This window comes from Hippopotamus amphibius, chromosome 3, assembly GCF_030028045.1.
Source record: "Hippopotamus amphibius kiboko isolate mHipAmp2 chromosome 3, mHipAmp2.hap2, whole genome shotgun sequence".
Lineage (NCBI taxonomy): Eukaryota > Metazoa > Chordata > Mammalia > Artiodactyla > Hippopotamidae > Hippopotamus > Hippopotamus amphibius.
The window spans coordinates 59,642,274-59,660,714 of record NC_080188.1 but is presented as its reverse complement, the minus strand read 5'-3'; the positions used below and the strand labels follow the sequence as shown (position 1 = coordinate 59,660,714).

Here is an 18,441-nt window from a genome sequence, read left to right as displayed (position 1 = left end):
GTTGTTTTTGGGAAGAAACCATAAAAGGGAAATGAAGAAACTATAACCTTTCAAATTAACAATTAATGTAAGTAGTGAATGGCACTAAATTGCAGGCTTTATGTATGTAAATGTAAATTATAAATATAATTTGGCTGTATTATTCTTATCCCCATGACTTTGATATTTAGCTAATTTTTATCAAATGAGTCTATGAAATGAGTACATATTATCTTTTTAATCCTCATATTAGTTGTGTAAGGAAAGTATTATTATTATCTTGACTTGCTGATGAGGAACCTGAGGAACAGAGAGATGGAATAACTTGCTGAAAGTCCAACATCTAAAACTGATCAAGCTGGGATTTTAATCCACGCTGCATGGGTTAGCCTCTCCTGTTATTATCTAGAGTTTGTCACGTATTGACTATGTGGAGACAACAGTAGTCAGTTTCATGGATAAACCCTCATTATGTGGGGGAAATGTATTCTAACAGATTGGATTTTAGTTTCTGTTATAATCTGAGGGGCAATTAATTATGTGTGAAATTATTTCTGAATTTTAAAATGAGCTATAAGACTCCATCTCTGAAAGTAGGCTAATCATTTATCTGTATTCATTTCTGTAAATTATACTCAGTAAATAACTCTGTCCAGTGAAATATCATCTCTAGTCCAACAGCTAATGCTAAATAGGAATGAACTCAAGCAGTTAGTTGCATTATTGTTGGACTCAATGTTCCTACTTTAGCAAACTGGATCCCTGGTGTATGTGGCTCAGACATAAAGACAAAGTGACAAAGATTGCCTATGTACTGAAAGAGTACGTAAATGGAGAGACCCATTCAAATGTAGAGAAAGATGAGAATTGAGAATAAAGATACATATTTCTAGTTTGTTTAAAGAGAAAAAAAAAAAGCTCACCCTGAACTCAGAAGGGCAGTATGATAGGGGTTATTGTGGTAATATTTTCGCTACTAAAGAATTAACAGTGCATTCCTTGTATCTTATGTTGACTAGGAAATTGTCATCAAGAGAGTAAATGCCAGCAGCAGAACTGGAGCTCAGCTCTCCCACATCCCTAAGAAGTGCTTAGCTCTCTCGAGCATGAACCTTAGCTATTCCTGTAGGGACTAAGAAACACCTTGATTTTATGTATGCTCACTGCACACTGTTCCAGATTGCCAATGTGTCAGATTCATTGCCCGAATTATTTGTATGACAATTTGCATAACATTAGCCATCACGGCCTGAATGACAATTTTAGTTTTTATTGCAGGCTTTCCTGAAACACCCCCAGCTGAGCTAGAGTGATGGTATGAATTCAGAGAATTTATCAATTAGCCCCACATTTTAGGACAATTACATAATTAAAAAAAAAAAACCTAAATAACATGTCATTAAAATAGACACAAGAAGAAAGGCCCTACATAGCTGCTTTACCATGCATAATTGCAATTAGTGACTTCCCAGGTTATGGACTTCTTTTTGGCCTATATGAAAGGGAAATGATCAATAGCCCTTTAAAACTGTGTGTGTCAAAAGCTGGTTAAAAACAAAAAACAAAAAAACTATGTGTGAATTTAATGGAATTAAAGGACAGGATTGTTGGTCAGGTCATAGAATAAAAGTAAAAGTAATAGTAATAGTAAAAGTAGAAAAAAACATAAGAGTTAACTTTTACTGAAGACTCACAAAGTACCAGGCACTAGGCTAGGTATATTACTCCATTTCTCTCACATATTCTAAAAACACCCATAGGAGGCAAGTATAATTAGTTTCTGCATTTTAACTTATTTAAGATCATACATCCAGTTTAATGTGACGACCCTGTCCTGACCCTACTCTACCTGTGTGTACCTGGGATGATTCCAGACCACACATGATTATGGTCCAGGCAGTGCGTATTTTCAAGAAACATCACTTACCTCTGAGGACAGGATCCACTGGTCCAGCCACAGGGCCCTCTGCCACTTGGAACATAAGTGACTTGGTTGTCCAGTATCGCTGTTGGAGACAATCTGGTATGTACATAAGCACACCAGTTCCTAAAGAAGAGATCATTTTTGTTAGAAAAAAATTATTGTCAGAAAAAATTCTTTTCATCAAAATTATTTTCATAGACCTATATCTACTGCTAGTACTGTGTATCAGATACCTTGAAAACTTGATATCTAGTTTTAAAATATCTAGAAATAAGAGAAAATATATCTGTTAATACATTACTGTTCTCATAGATAGCAAAGAAACACTGTAAGATCAAGGTAAATTAAGAATAAATCAGGGCTAAAACCAGAATGTCTATTGTTTATCTACAAGCTAAGTCAAAATCCAAAATTGCCCTTATACAAATATCAACATTAGACTAAGATAGTGACTCAGACCTAGATGCATTACTTCCATTGAACATACACAGTAAGACAAAAATAAATAAATAAATAAATAAATAAATAAATAAATAAATAAATAAATAAATAAGTGGCATAATGATCAAAAAGAGAAAAAATATTAGCAGCAGGTAATTATGACTGAATAAAGAAACTATAAAGGCGTCTAGCTGTAAATGATTATAATGAATGAGTTCAGCAATTTAGTGAAGATCAATATACATTTATAATAATTAATTAAAATTTAGGCATATGGTTAAGATCAGTTACAGTTTGATGTACTAACAACAAATTCAAAAAAGATACTGTTTACAAGAGCAAAAACATTCTTGTTAAAAAATTTAACAGCATGTAAAACACTGACCACCTTAAACTGGTTTTGCATCCTTAAATATGTTGTTGATTAATCAAATTGAAATAGCACCAGCTTGAACTGATTTTATCTCCTTGAATAGGGTCTTGATTAATCAAACCTTTAGTTATTGTACAGATACAGCCCTGGACATGTGCAAAACAGGAACCCATGTCTCCAGGATAACCCCAGAGCCAAGAATCTTCAGTCTATGGGTCTCAAGGAATAGACATGTTACCACTGGAGGCTTTTATGAAGTGAGAAGTGCTTCAACAAGGAAAACCTGGCTCCCAGCAACAGGGGGACCTTATATGGACTAATTCAAGACTAGCCAATAAGCTTCCACGTTTGAAATTTCCCTTATCCTTTAAACTTCACCCTGAGCCCTGGGGGGAGGAGTCAGATTTGAGAGCCTTGTGTCTTGTTTCCTTGCCAATCTCGCAGTAAAGCTTTTATTTTCTCAAAAGCTGGTGTCTTGGTATTGGCTTCTGTGTACACTGGGCAGGGAGCCCTTGCTCGGTAGCAGCTTTGGTCGCCACAAAGGGACTTCAGGCTTGTGACTGCCTGCCAAAAGCACGTAGCCCCTAGCAGAGTGCAGGCCCTTGCCAACGACCCTTAGTGGCCACCCAGACCAGACGTGTCTGGATGGTCCGCTGTCATCACATTGCAGCTTCCCTGCTGCTGCTCTCCAGGCTCCTTGGTGCTACTTTCACTTTTGAGAAAAGAAACCGCTCCTGGATCAGAGGTCTTTTGGGTGAGTAACCTTGTTAAAATGGTGCCAGTGCCTAAAGTTGTCTAATAACCTTCTCAGGATTGTGGGTTGGATTCTCACCCTAAGGGAGGCAATATAAAAGGTTACAGCTGCTGAGGTACTCAAAGGATTGAGTCCCAAGCCTTTGGATTTCTTTGTCCATGTTTGTCTATGTCTGTTTGGTTAGGATTGGTTAATAGGGTTGGCTCTTGGATGACTGTAGCAAAATATTAAACCTGATGTTAGTGAGGGCCCTCTGATTCAGGAGGTAAGACATTGCTCCCTGACTAGGAACCTTGCCTTATGTAGGGGCTGGTTTTTCAACCGTGCCTAATAAGATGGCCTGGAGGTAGATACCGGTGTGGGTCTTAACTGAACCTGCCCTGACTACCATTTTGCGTGAGAGGATAAAGGAGAAATGAGGGAGGGTAAATCAGGAAAACTCTACACTCCAGAAGAACCTGTTCTGTACCTAGGTTAGAGGAATTTCCACCCAAGACACCTCCTTGGTGTCATTTTGCTCTGGTCATCCTGAGAAAAAACCCTTCCAAAATGGGGTATGTCAACAATATACCTGCTAATTTAACAGGAAGGGGAAAGAAGAAACATGATCATACCAGTCAGTCTAAGAAGTAGAGTAAGTGCAGTAAAAATAAATAGGAAATACAAGAAGTTAAATTTGTGAAATGGGAGCTAGGAGAAAAATCATCCCTTTCCAAATTTGTGGTCAGCATGGAATAAAAAGCACACCTGTGTCTTTAGAGTGAGTTAATGAAAGGCAGAGATTAAAGAAACAGAACAGGTGGGGCAATGTTATTCATCAAATAGGGATTTAAGGTTGAGATTGTTAAAGCAATAACAGGACAAGAGGAATTTGATATAATTACTGGCAGTTTAAATCATAAATATGGTAGCCAAACTTGGCCTACATTTAGCCAACTGTAAAGCAAAGCAAAAAATCTTCCAAAACACAAACAAAACTTGATAAAAGAATTCTTAGTGAGATTGTTGAAAATAGCTCTTAAGTATTAAATACATCTGAGAGTGGCTGGAGAAGGTTGAAGTATTTTGAAGATGGAGAGAACGTTTTCTACTGGAGATAATATTTAAGAACCATCTGGATCCAGAACTCTATCAGTAAGTTTGTACCTGTCCTTATAATATGGCTCTTTTAGCTCTGTGCTTTTATTCTATAAAATGGTAACATATTATGTTCTTAATTCTATACGACTTTCTACTGTATATGGTATACTGGAGTTATGAAAAGGAAGAAAATGACTTTCTTTTGTAACACTGCCTAGCTCCAATATGGGCTGGAGTTGGGGGAAAATGGCCTGAGAATGGGTCTTTGAATTATAACACAAATTTACAATTAGACTTCTTTTGCAAAAGAGAGGAAAAAATGGGAGGAAATCAGCTTTATCCTTCTTTCTTGTAAGTGAAGAGGCCTTTATACAATTGGACACATTTTGTTTTTTCCTCAGTGAGAATTTTAACCCTCTTTTGTGTGAGCCAAGCTAGCAGGAATGGAACTGCTTTTAAGTGTGTAAATATGTATGTAAAAGAGGAAACTTTGCCAGGAGGAACAAACATTAGTGGTGGTGCTAAATGCCATGGGTTATATGGAGGCCTTGGGATAAATTCATTCTACCTGGAAATCGCCCAGATGTCTAGATTAGTTAGCTTGTCTGTGATCTCTGCTGGGGAGGTAACATGTTTTGATTTTCTACCAGGAAGATTAAACCCCAATATGCTCAGAAAGAAGTGAGGGCTTGATTATTTCAACCTGTATCCTCTGTCAAATTCAGCCTCCTCACTTCACTTTCTTCAAGGTGATAGTCACTCCTTCCACCCTCCTCCTCACTGGGTAAGTTTTACAGGGTGGCAAGTGAGACAGAGCCTGGACTTTCCTAGGCTCCTCTGCAATAGGCAAGTCCACCTTCAGCAGGTGGAGGAAAACTATTAGGATTCTCTGACCAAACTGGTTACAGTCTTGCAACTGCTTGGACAGATTCCTTGGCAGCTAGGAAGCATGTGTGTAGGCTACAGTTCTGACAATCATCTCTAATGGAAACTTCCCAGTGTTCCCTAAGTGAATCCTCAGATCCAAGCTGGTCATCTTGGAGACTGTCCATTCTCCTTAGTGGCTTCTCAGGGAATTTATATAGCCAAGTTGTAGACAGTCACTGCTATATTGGCTTGCTTCTTTCCAGAAACCAAACTAGGAGATGGTATTAGTTCCAAAATCCTCTGGTTCTTTCTTTCTCTTTCATGCCTCTTGAGGCTATTTGATTTCCCTCTGCTTTTTGAGGGGAGTGAGAGAAGATCATTTTCTAGAGATCTGAAATCCATAGACTGTTCTCAGTTCTTGTGTTTAAAACCTGGGATATGGACCGAGCTTTGACTTAGGGGTTGCGTGCTCATACACTTGGGCTCTGTCTCCAGACCTCCACTTCCATATGGGCTGACTAACCCCTCCAAACCAGCACTAAGGTAGAGTCGTTGAGGGGGCAAGCCTATAGTGTGCCCAGTGCTTCCTATAAAGGAAAAAGTGTGCTTTGAGCCCCTAGGCGTGCCTTCCTTCACCTCCTGTGAACACAAGGGTTTTCCAGGTGCAGCCAACATTGATGCATCACACAGACCTTGAGTTTCTGGTAAAACTGCTGGTTGACACCAGGCCCAATTCATGAAAGCTAGGAAAGGCCTTTCCAGGCTCTTGGCGTATCACCCCCAAATAAGCAAACTTTGAGAATTTGACAGTCTCACGTGTTCAGAGGATATAGAGAAATTGGTATCTCATATATACTATTGGTAGAAGTATAAATTGGTACAACCACTTTGAAAAACAATGTGTTAATATCATGTAATAATGAACATGCATGTACTGACCCAGCAGTTACACGTCCAGATACATGCTTTAGAGAAACTGTTGCATATGTGTACCAGGAATCATGTATCTGAATATTTATAGTAGCAAGCATTATTCATAATTATCAAAACTTAAAGTAGTAAAAATGTCCATTTACCATAGAATGAAGAATTACATTCTGAAATATTTACATAGATATTATTTACCACTTAAACAAATGAATTGTAATATTCAATAACCCAAATTTAACTTATAATAAACTTATGTCATGCAAGTTACAGAAATAATACCATACAATGCTTTTTTTTACATAAAGCTAAAAAATAAAAGTGAATGATACATTGTTTAGGGATACATATGGTAAAATTAGGTATTTTAATAGATCTATTTTGTATCAAATATAGCACAATTTTAAATGATATGATTAAGAATAACATAAATAAATCCTTACAGAAAGATTCAGCTAAATTGCTGTTCTAATCCACATTTTATCAATTAGACCATATTGTATCCATATCTCTTAAGCCCATTTCTAAAAAACTTTGTTTATATCCATCCATGTGTGCTTACTTTCGTCAACATATGATAGTAGAGGAATATGAATCTCCAATGAAGCTGAGAAACTTTAACAGCATCAAAGTAGGTCATTTGCCACAAAAATGCCATGATCAGACAAAACAGCCTTTATTAAACTATCTATTTTTAGATTACATTCTGGTAGAAGCCATCCAAAATGATATTTAAAGATATTCCATACTTCAAGGAATCTTAGGTTGAAAACATGCACAATGCTACAAATGAAGTTGGGAATGGAAAGAATTAAATGTTATTTAATGTGTAGGCACAGAAAACAATTATTTGCAATTGTATAAATGTAAGTTATTAAATCATATGAGAAAAGAAAATTATCTAACACAAATGGATGAAACCTAGTTGGTATAGGTAGAAGTCTGGAAAATTGTTTTTATTGTGCTTGTAATATGTGACATAAATTATTTCTCTAATTTTTAAAGGTAGACAGTAGAATATATAGATACTGTTTAGGAAAACAAAAATCTGCCTCATTTCTGGTTGTAATACCAGTTATTTTATTATAAAACGTCCTATACTAAACTGTAGAAAGTTCTTAATAACTATAGATTATTGAATGATTGGGTTATATCATGATTTTTTTTCTCTTTACTTTTCTATTTCTATCATTTGTTTCCCTATTGTGAATATGTATCTTGTTATGTTAAATATATATTCTTCTGTCTCATTTGTTACTGAGATTTTTTATCGAGGGTAGAGGCAGAGATGATTTACAAAATACAGTACTAAAGGAAATGCTGCATGACTGTAAAATCAAATCAGTAGGCGTTCAAATTAATATGAGACGTATGCACTAAATCGGAAGAATATGAGAAATCTATGCTGCTTAAAATAATAATTATTATAATTAAAACAATGCAAAAATTAACCTAAATGTTAAAACCAAAGAAGGAACTACATCTTTCCCCAGAGTAGAGTCACTAAAGTTAGTAAACATCTGCTTTGGAAAATTTAGGCTTCTTCGGACCAAATGTTCCTCTACAAATAAAGCTGACTCAGTCATTCATCTGTCTAAGACAGATAAATTGAGCACTATACAGCTTGTTGTGCAAGGTTCCTTTGAATGAGAAGTTTGAAAATTCAGTTCCATAAAGACATAAAAAGACACATTGGCACATATTGTTCAAGCATGATGATACTTGGAAAAATAATGTGAAACGAAGAATTGGCAAAAACAGGAAATAAAAATTTTTTAAAATTAATGAAGACACCATGATAAAGGGATAATTTAAGAATAGATTTTTCATGCAAATCTGCTGATTATCCTAATTACAGAGAACGACTAACTGCATCAGAAGCACAGTCAAATTGTCACGTGAGCACTGGCTGAATGACTATGGAGGGTACAGTGTGAGGCAGGAAAAATGTACCACTATCTCTATATACCCTGGGTTTTGGGAAAAAAGAGAGAGAGAGAGAGATGATTGATAGAAAGATAGACAGATATTGTTTGTGAGAATAAATCACAGTGTCACCTACAGAGTTGTTTAAAACCCTGAATAGTAAAACCGTTTCCTGACTGAAATAGTTGAATAGTCAAAAAGGCAGATCAGCAGATTGTTAGTGGCCCAGCAATCTTTGATCCAGTGTAAATTGGAAGAACAACCCACAGCCAAAGAGCCCCTGGTGTGACGTGTAATTAGGTTTATGCTACCGATGAAATACGCTCATTAAAGGATGTTAAAAATGTAAATTTAATTTTAAAATGAAATAAGCTGAAAATATAAGTTTAAAAATAGAAAATTCAGCGTAGTGAAATGGTGACAGGCAAGTATAAAAGCAAATGTAATGATCCCAGACAAGCATTTTGCTTAAATCTAGACATCCTTTGTACCTTTCTAGAGTGATTATGGCAGGCGGTTTCTTTGAAGTGTTGAGCTTTCCGTGAGGTCCTAACCCTCCAAACAGCAGACTGCATTTGGGATTCTCTTTAATGGTAATAACACTGTTGCTTTTGTGCAGCAACATGTACTGAAAAAAGCTTGTATTGATCCTTTGGATTTTCCAAGTTAATAGGTAAAAGGTTTGTTTGAGGAAAAAGCAGGCATCTTTGGTTATTTATGAACATGAGCCTGGATTGAAGAACTTACAAAATAAAAGGTAGAAAAGGAATCTATTTTGACATAGACAACTTGAAGTCTTGTGGCTAATGAGCTAGGAAAAGCATTGTAAGTAGACAATCACTGTTTGATTGAAAGATTTTAGAAATCCAGTCTTCCAGGGAGCTATGAAAACACTTAAGTTAAAAACAAAAATTCCATTAATTTGTCGTTTGCCATTTGAAGTGTACCCTAAACAAACCCTGGCCCAGACATATCCATTCGTATCCTGAATTGAGAGTGGACTGAAGCAACAAAGGATTCATTTAAATAATGACTATGACAAATATTCTCTTTAAGAAACAGAAGACATCGATCTAAGAATTAATGTTACTTATTTATACTGGTCCTTAGAACTCATTAATAAATTGCTTGTCACCCTGTTAGTAGAAAACAATGTTTCAACATTTATATTCATAACCTGTGATTTGAATTGACACGATAGCATGAAAATACCAAGTCCTGAGGCTGTTCACTAGAAATCAAGGTAAACCAGCAAAGAGCCAATGGTATGTAACTTTCTCTTGGAAGTTGGGGAAGAGTTTGTGCTTGGGGAGACTATGTATTTAAGGACCTTTTGACTTTGTTTCTTGTCATCCCCTTATTGATATGAACTTAGGGATTCAATTAGGATCAAGAGGAAACAAAACAACTTATCAGCCATTAGCTTGTTCATTAAGTGTGTCTTTCTTGTCTACACAATCAATGTAATAATATTACCTACCTACCTCACAGGATTGTTGTGAGATTAAATGACTTAATATATGTAAAACACTTGATGCTGCTGATAATGACTACATGATTCAGAGAGTTCGGTAGGATTTTTTATGAAGGGAATAGATACCTATATAGCTATATATAGGTATGTGTATATCTCCCATTTTGTTTTTTTGCCTCATATATAAGTAGAGATCACTCCTGTCTTGCTTCTTTAATGACCTGATAAATTCATCTTAACCATAATTGTTTATATATATCAGGTCATAATAAGTTCCAGCAAACCATTATAGAAGACTATTATTGGTGATAATCAATTCATATGATGAGGCTTAGCTCTCAGAAGAAATATACTCCAAATGTCTCTATAGTCTTAAGCAGTTATGAACATAAATATTTCCCAAATGTTATGTAATCTTTGTAAAAATCTTTATTTTTTCAACCAAACTAAAAAGAAAAGATGTTTATCAAATTATTAATTCAAGATACTAGGATTTACAGGTAGTTCACCAGTCATAAATGAGAAGGGAAATGTACACAATGTGAAAGAAATATTAACAGAAATTGGAAGTAAGCATTTGGATTTAGTAAAGATTCTTAATATGTAAATCACACACAAATAAAGCATGGGACGTTTTATATTCAATTTTGGCTATTCGTCCAAAAGATAAGTCCATCTTGATACAAATCTCCTTAAGAAAATGACTACTTTCAAATTAAAAAATTACTGTTCATTTTATTTTGTGTAAATACCTTTATATAGTCCATCCTTTTTCAAAAGTCTGTATAATATTTAAACTGGGATAGAAGTAGTAGCTATATAAAAGAATCATATAAATATTTGAAATCTTGAGAGGCAATCATTGAAAAGCTCAGATCATGGGGAATCTCTTATACTTTAATTTTCTGGTCAATTTAGGTTTTAAGACGAAACCCCTTTTATATACCAACTTTTGCAATGAAAGTCTCTTGTCAGGCATCCCTGATTTGCCTTCCATAGTGGGCACAGTGTAGTGAATGTAACTGAGCTTTTAATGATATATGCTATATAGTGCCTCAGAGTCACAAATTATTGTGTACATACAATAATAATAATACTGATAATTTCTCAGTGTAAAATTTTAGGAGAATGAACTGAGTGTGTCCCCCTCTCAGGATGTGCATGGAATTTGCTTCTTGGAGTCAACCTATTTTCCAAGTTTTAAAGCCAATGATAATAAATTTTAAGCGGCATGTTGAATTAGATATAAAAATACATGTTATATATAAGAAACAATTCTTAAAGCCACTTTAATTAAAGTTTTTTCAGAAATTTGTTTTATTTTACCAATTTTACTTTTTTGTTTCTTTTCCCCATCCTGTGACTTCACCATATTCAGGGACATTGTAAACTCTTTTCCAGTAGGTGTCAGACTTTCCCAGTGTGCAGACCAGAGCCTTGGAAAGGCAGTCTAATAGGTGCTGTAAGGCTTAATTCTATACTTAAATCAGTTGTTCCTGTAAACTGACTGTTAACATTTTCCCCCAAATAACACATTTTTAAATTAATATTTTCATATTTAAAGAAACAGAAGGTGTACAAACATTTCTCGTTTAATCTCCTAGACCATATAAGCACTCCTTAAATTCTGGCGTGTATCACACAATATGTATTTATATATTCAGCAGCAATTTAGTGAGTAGAAATATCAAAGGAATAAAATAAAAGGAAACGATTAATGAGAAAAAAATTGAGATACAGAATATACTTTAGTATTTTCACTGGCAGTTATGTAGTAGATTTATTTATTTCTCAAGGACATAACAAATACTCTTTAATATAATGGTGTGTTTCTTTTTAGAATTTTACAGCATGTGAGAATAATGCCCTTGGATACTACAAGGCCTTTGATAACTTTGCAAATTATATATGATATAGACTGAATGTGTCCCCCCCAAATTCACTTGTTGACATCCAAATGCCTATTATAATAGTAATGAGAGATGGGGTCTTTGGGAGGTAGTTAGGTATAAGGGATTAGTGCCCTTATAAAAGAGGCCCTAGAGTGATCCTTCATCCCTTCCACCATGTAGGGGTAAAAAGAGGAGTCAGGAACCTGAAAAAGAGCCCTCACTGACCATGCTGGCAACCTGTTCCTGGGTTTCCAGCTTCCAGAACTGTGAGAAATAAATTTCTATTGTTTATAAGGCACCCAGTCTGTCATTTTGTTATAACAGCCTGAATGGACTAAGATGGCATCTGAATTTAATTGACCAGATTTTTCATGTCTAAAACCTCATAATTTACAGAATTAAGCAGAAAAATGCATATTATGATAGGCAGCAGAATTAATTTAATGGCTAGTTTTCATAATTTTAAGCCATTAACTTTTAAAGTTGTATTTAAATTTTCTATTTATGAGTGGTCTAATAAAAGACTTATAGAATTCATCATTTTAGACATTATATTAGAAATCATAATTCATTTAACTTGAGTCACCTATTTGTCCATCAAGTAAGTTATGTAGCATATGGAAAGAATAAATGAAATTCTAAAAGAAATCAAGTCAATAAACTCAGCACATAAGGTATTCATCTTGTTTCATAGTCAACATTTCCCTTCTGATGCTTTCATTAACATTTTACCATATTTATGGCCATTCTATATACAAAATAAAATACAGTGACAAAGTGGGAAACTCTCTGGACTAGCTCTGATTTCTGCCCTGTCTCCCTCCTCCTTTTCATTAAAAGAAAAAAAGAAAGAAAAACTCCTCAATTGAGCATCTATATTTCTATAGTTCTCATATTTCCCAAATTTATATTTCTAGCCTTGATCTCTGCTGTGAACTCCAAATCGATCCAATAATCAGTCATTCCACAGAATTTTGTTGAGCTCTATGTGTGTTGCACTATTATTGGCAGTGAATAGAATAATAATTAAGAAGGGCAAGGTACCTATTTTCACGGAAATGTATTTTCTACTGTGGAAAAATATAAAATACACAACTGTCTACATAAATAGACCCAATAATTTCAGATAAATGCTCTGAAGAAGAAATAAGGGTGATAAGAGAAGGATGGCAACTTTACATTGGGTGGTCAGAGATGGTCTGCTTGAGGGAGGAACATTAAAGCTAGAGTTGCATGAGGAAAAGGAGTCATCCATCTAAATACTGAAGGAAGAGCATTCCATCAAGACCAAATAGGGAGTTTCCTTGAGATACATATTAACTTGACATGGTCAGTAACCAGAAAGAAGGCCAGTATAGCTGGAGGAAATTAAGTGGAGTGAGCTTGGAGCGTAGTGGAAAATGAGCTCATAAAGATAGGCAGGGGTCATGTCAAACAAGATCCTGTGTACATGGTGAGGGTTTAGGATTTTATTCTAAATGTACTGGAAAGCTACTAAGTGATTTTGAGCGTGTGAGCAAAATACTAAATTTCACAGATTTTAAGACACCTCTGAAAAAAAAAAATACCTAAGACATCTCTGAAATCAGGAATATATTTTGAAATCATGATATATTTTTAGTCACTATTGGTCAGATAATAGTTATTGTCATTGTCTTAGAAGTATCTTAACCAGTTTCATTTACATTTTCATTTCAAGGATGCAAAAGTGATATATAATGAAAACTCTAAGAGATAAATCTAAAAACTTTAAATGTCATACTTTCTCATTAGTACATAAAATCACATCACAATAGCTGAAGTTTTACATCCACTGAAATGCATTAACCTGAATTAAAGTTTAAATACCTTAAATGTATACAATGTTCTTTGTCAAATTTATTCAATAAAAAAGTTTGAAAGATCTCACACTTGTGTGGAGCCAAGAGTGAAAACGTGGACAAGTTAGGAGACTAAGTGGTGGATAATGGTGGCTCAGAATAGGATGGTGTGGTTAAGGTGGAGAGAAGCTGGGGGATTCGGGGGATACTGAAGGGGACACCAAGAAGACTTCTTGATCCGTTATATAAAGGCCAGGAGAGAAAGAAAAGTGTGAAGGATATGCCCATGGTTTCTACTTATAGAACTAGCCCTTCACTGAGATGAAGATCCAAGTACACGTGTGCAGGGGTTGGGATTGTGAGAGAAGGTAGGTAGGCAGTTGATGCCTATCACGCTCTCATTTCACCTTCTGTTCTCTCAGGGAAGGTGCATGACCTCCAGGATAGGCCACTCACCCTAGTATGTCCTCTCATGAGCATCGTTCAGAACGTTTGTTCTTCACCATTTGATTCAAGGTCAGCATTTATGATGCACTGTTTTTCTTCCCCATGCCCTTTCCCCACTGGACTGCAGAGTCCATGAGGGCAGAACAGGTAGGAGTTTCTCTTCACTGTTTTACCCTCAGCTCAAGCACAATGCTGGGGACATATTAGGTCCTCAGAAAATATTGGTTCAATACACAAATGCTTTAATCCAAATTTCTTCTTTTTACCTCCCTATTTCAAAGTGCTTGGTCACTGACCAACACCCACTGTTCCAGACAGGAAACCACAGCTCTGGTATAGCCAGGAGTTCCTGTGGTGGTAAGATGATAGAAAGTACAAGATGAGACAAAAATATGCCAGAAAAAGTCTATTGACATAAGTATTCCTTTTATGTAGAATCACAATAAAATTCCAAGAGTCGTAGGAAAAAAACCCCAAAACCTAAGATGAGTTTATCCCAAATCAACCAGGTTTTATCATAAAGAAATATTTCTTTGGGAAGGGTTTGTCTGTATATTCACATATTGATCCACAAATTTTACGTTATTACTTATTGTGTATCTACTGTAAGCTGGAGACTTTGCTAGCACTGCAAATATGTCCCTGAACACAAGGAGATCACAAGTTCAGTATAATTATAACACACCATTTTAAGTGCGGTGATACAAAAATTCAAAAAGCTATATGAATAGTTAGAGAGGCCACCTAACTGAGCCTGAGAAAGCTTCCTGGAGGGTTATTATTGGGTGTAAAAGACGTAGGTGGTGGGAAAAGAAGACTATGTGAGCAAGAGGGACAAACAGGGAACAAAGATAGGTTTTACAAGCAGCATATTGTGGACTAGAAAACTACAAATTTTAATGGCCAGAAAGTCACAGAAGATGAGGCTGGTGGGGTAGGCAAGAGCCAGATCAAGGATGGCATTGTATGACCGCCTGGGAATGAAATCTGGACTTTAATACAGAGACAAAGAATAGCCTCTGAAGCCTCAGAAGTGAGGGAGTAAACTGACCACTTGAATTTTCCCAGCTGGGATAACAGACTGTATTTGCTGAAGGCGTGTAACGTACGGATTGAGAGCTACGTCTCTGAAGCCAGCCAGCCTGGGTTTGAATTTTTCACTGAAATTTACTAGCTAAGTGACCCTAGTTAAGTTTCTTAACCTCTCTATAATGAAATAGTAACAATCTTCTTCATGGAATTATGGTTATGATTAAAGGATTGAAAATACATGAGTGTGTATATATACATACACACACACACAGAACAGTACATACTAGGAAAAATGCCATAAAGCATTTGCTATTATTATTTGCTAATCAAACGAAAATATGGAAGACCTCTTTTTACCTTATCAAGGCTTCTTTGCATCAGCACTGTGTCCATAAGAGATGGGCCTAAGTTTTCTCTAATACCATTATCAATTGCATGGCTAATGAGTAACAAGTCTGGGACTTAATGAAAAGCATTACCAAAGAGAATCTCAGCTCTCTAGGACCTCAGGATGTAGAATTTCTAAGTTCATTTGGTTCTTTTCTCTAGAAATAATTTAAAATCATTTTCACTGGAAAATCCATGGGATGTTGTTCTGCTGAGCAGGTTATACCTTTAATATCTTATTTCCACCTAACATATAATAAATTTTTAAAAATCTGAGATATGTTGATGCTTCTTTTTATATATCATATTCCTTGGTAGCAGGAATTATTTTTATTTTAAAAATTCTATGTTTCCCCAGAGACCAGCAATATATAAACAATCATCAAATAAGTAAGGGTTCATAAACTTTGATAGTGAGGTCTTTGGATAAAACAACTTGCATTTATTTAAAAACTAATATTCATCAAATTATCAGTTACTAGTGCTAATTATGAAACAACCTTATGCCACTTTCTATATGCTATGTAAAATTTAATTGGTATTTTAATTTCAACTGTTCCCTTCTTTTGGTTATATTTACTAGTCTATTGAAAAATCTCTTGACAACAACATCTCTAAAAAGTTTAAATCATTTCCTATGATTTGAGTGCCTAAGATTTCTATATCATTGGTTTAAAAAATTAAATCCTAGATTCTAACAAAATATGATTAATAGAAATGAATTTATAAATGACTCAGAAAAGACTCAATAAATTACATTTTTACTATTATTTAATAGACCACATTCTGTTGTTCCTAAACATGAGAAAGTTTATATCTGTTCAAATGTCTGTAATAGACAAAGTCTGTCCATCCCAAGTTGAACATTTTGTAATCTGTAGCATTTGTTTCAGTAAATTGGCATGTTCCAAATTCCACCAAGTTAATAAGTTTTTAGTTAAAATCAAATTTACTTTCATATTTAAAAAATTCTATAACCTTTGAAATACAGTGAAAAATGGATTTGAATAACAAAGATACATAAATATGAATCTATTGGCTTATATACTTCCCAGTGTCTCCTCATGTTTATATCAACAACAGTGTTAACACAATGCCTTTCATATAGCAGGTATAAGTTACTGTTATTAACTTGAATTATTTTATATAGTCAGGTGTTTAATTCAATTAAGCTCTCAAGGCATTATTTGCTGTCTTGAAACTTTTATTAAAGGTAAAAGGTATTTGAAAGTTAGTTTCATAATATTAAACTTTTAGTACTCCAAGCATAGACATAACTTTGAACATTAAATGAATAGAATATTGACCTGCATTTTACAGGGTTTTGTTTTTGTTTTGTTTTTTGGTCCTTTTGAAAGTCTTCTTTAATGATACTCTTTTAAGCTTTATTATTTTGCTTCAACAATTCAAATTGAATTTTCTCTAATTTTAAATCAAAATCAATATGAAAAATTGGCTTTTCTAGTCAACACATTCATAATGATGGCATAACTCGGTATAACGGTACTAGTAAAATATGATTTGTTGAGCACCTATTCTCTGAGAAGCATGTGTCTAAGCACATGTCATTAATTTGAATCTTGTATGATAACCCTGCAAAGATGGTATTTTTATCTGTACTCCCTAAACCATATCTCTGTTTTACAAATGAAGAAACTGAAATTCAGGGACATCAATTGACTTGCTCAAGTCAAGGATCTAGACAGTACTGGAGCCAGAACTCCAACCCAGCACTGCTTGGTTTGATTTTGATAACTATATACTTTCCACAGCACCAGGCTATTTCAATTTTTAAATCTGTTCACATCTGAACTGTATTGATATTTTTTCTTTCACATTGTGAGTATAGTTCTGAGCACAACTAACATACCCTTGATCTGAATTAACGAACAGTCACTGTGGGGTTACATTGTTTATTAGTGACTATCCCCCAGTTAAAGCACCTCTGTTGGGAACCTGGACCACTTTAATTGAAGACCGGTTTAATTGAGCAAATTGCTGCATTTTGTTTGTCCATCTTTTCCCTTTCAGATAAGGTAATACTTAATTACCTCATCTTACTGAAATATGATCTGGTTTCATCTTGAACATGAAATCCTTTTGTCTGAAAGTGAGACAGTAAACTGTTAGCTTGCAATCTTATAAACCTTATAGTTAGAAAGGGAAAAAAAGAATGTTTCTTACTTTCCTCTAGTTGTTTCAAAACTTGATTTTTGGTAGCTGGTCCTTTGGCTTCGAGGGCTGTCACCTCTGCTGAGGTACGTTTCCCGTGGGGATCGATTTCCCATGCCTCTATCTGAGTTTAGAGAAATGGCTTGTTCATTCGACTTTCTGGCAAAGCTGTGAAGAAATTTCAGGGTGGAATTGGAAAGGACCACTGACTCTGCTTTGGGACTGAACTTGATGCTAGATTTGGTTGGGAGGGCAAGGGTTTGTAACTTCAGCACCACTTCTTCTGTCTTCTCTGTGGGTATGCGAATTTGGTTTCTCACATCCTCAGGAGGTGCACTTGTCTCTGAGGGAAGAAGTGTTGATTTCAGAAGACTCTCTTCAGAAGTGCTTGCCTCGGGAGCTGTGGCCGTCTCCGCTGATGTGATCTGGGTGGTTGGCAGCACCTGGAGACTTTGCATTTTGCTTAGAGGAACCGAAGCAGAGGTCATGTTCTTCTGGGAGTTCTCATCCTCGGATATAGTCCAAGTATGCGTAGTGTTGTTAAGCCCAATGCCCCCACTCCATAAACTAGAAAGCAGGATAAATAGCCTTGCTCCTTTCATTTCAGCAGTTTGAAGCTAGAAAGCTCATGTGAAATTGGGGGATACAGTCCTTCTAGCCTTTTTGACAGCTGCTTCCACACTGAATCTGCTAAGATAGAGCTTTGCCAGTTTGAGATGTGTAGAGGAAACAGGTTTCTGTGTTTGGTAGTGGACTCAGGAAGTTTGATTTCCTGTTTCTGTAGGTTCAGTGTGTTCTGTGACCTCTGGTAGGATGATCTATGGAAGCAATGAAGGGTGTCTGATGAAACTAAGGGTAAATGGAAAAACACAGGCAATTATTATCAGGAAAACCCATGAGAGAAACATGAAGTAACTTTCCTTTCCTAGGTCCACTCATATTTCTT

General features: G+C 35.5%; 1 protein-coding gene across 1 annotated transcript in view; it reads right to left on the bottom strand.

Moving 5' to 3' along the window:
- The window catches only part of MMRN1 (multimerin 1), a 61,462-nt gene extending 43,298 nt beyond the window's left edge, over positions 1-18,164 (bottom strand). The window contains exons 1-2 of the mRNA XM_057728092.1: positions 17,508-18,164; positions 1,907-2,026 (exon numbers count right to left, since the gene is read on the bottom strand). Of these exons, the coding sequence (XP_057584075.1) occupies positions 1,907-2,026; positions 17,508-18,097 (710 nt within the window). The 5' untranslated portion in view covers positions 18,098-18,164. The remainder of the gene's footprint in view (positions 1-1,906; positions 2,027-17,507) is intronic.
- Positions 18,165-18,441: the final 277 nt, after the last annotated feature.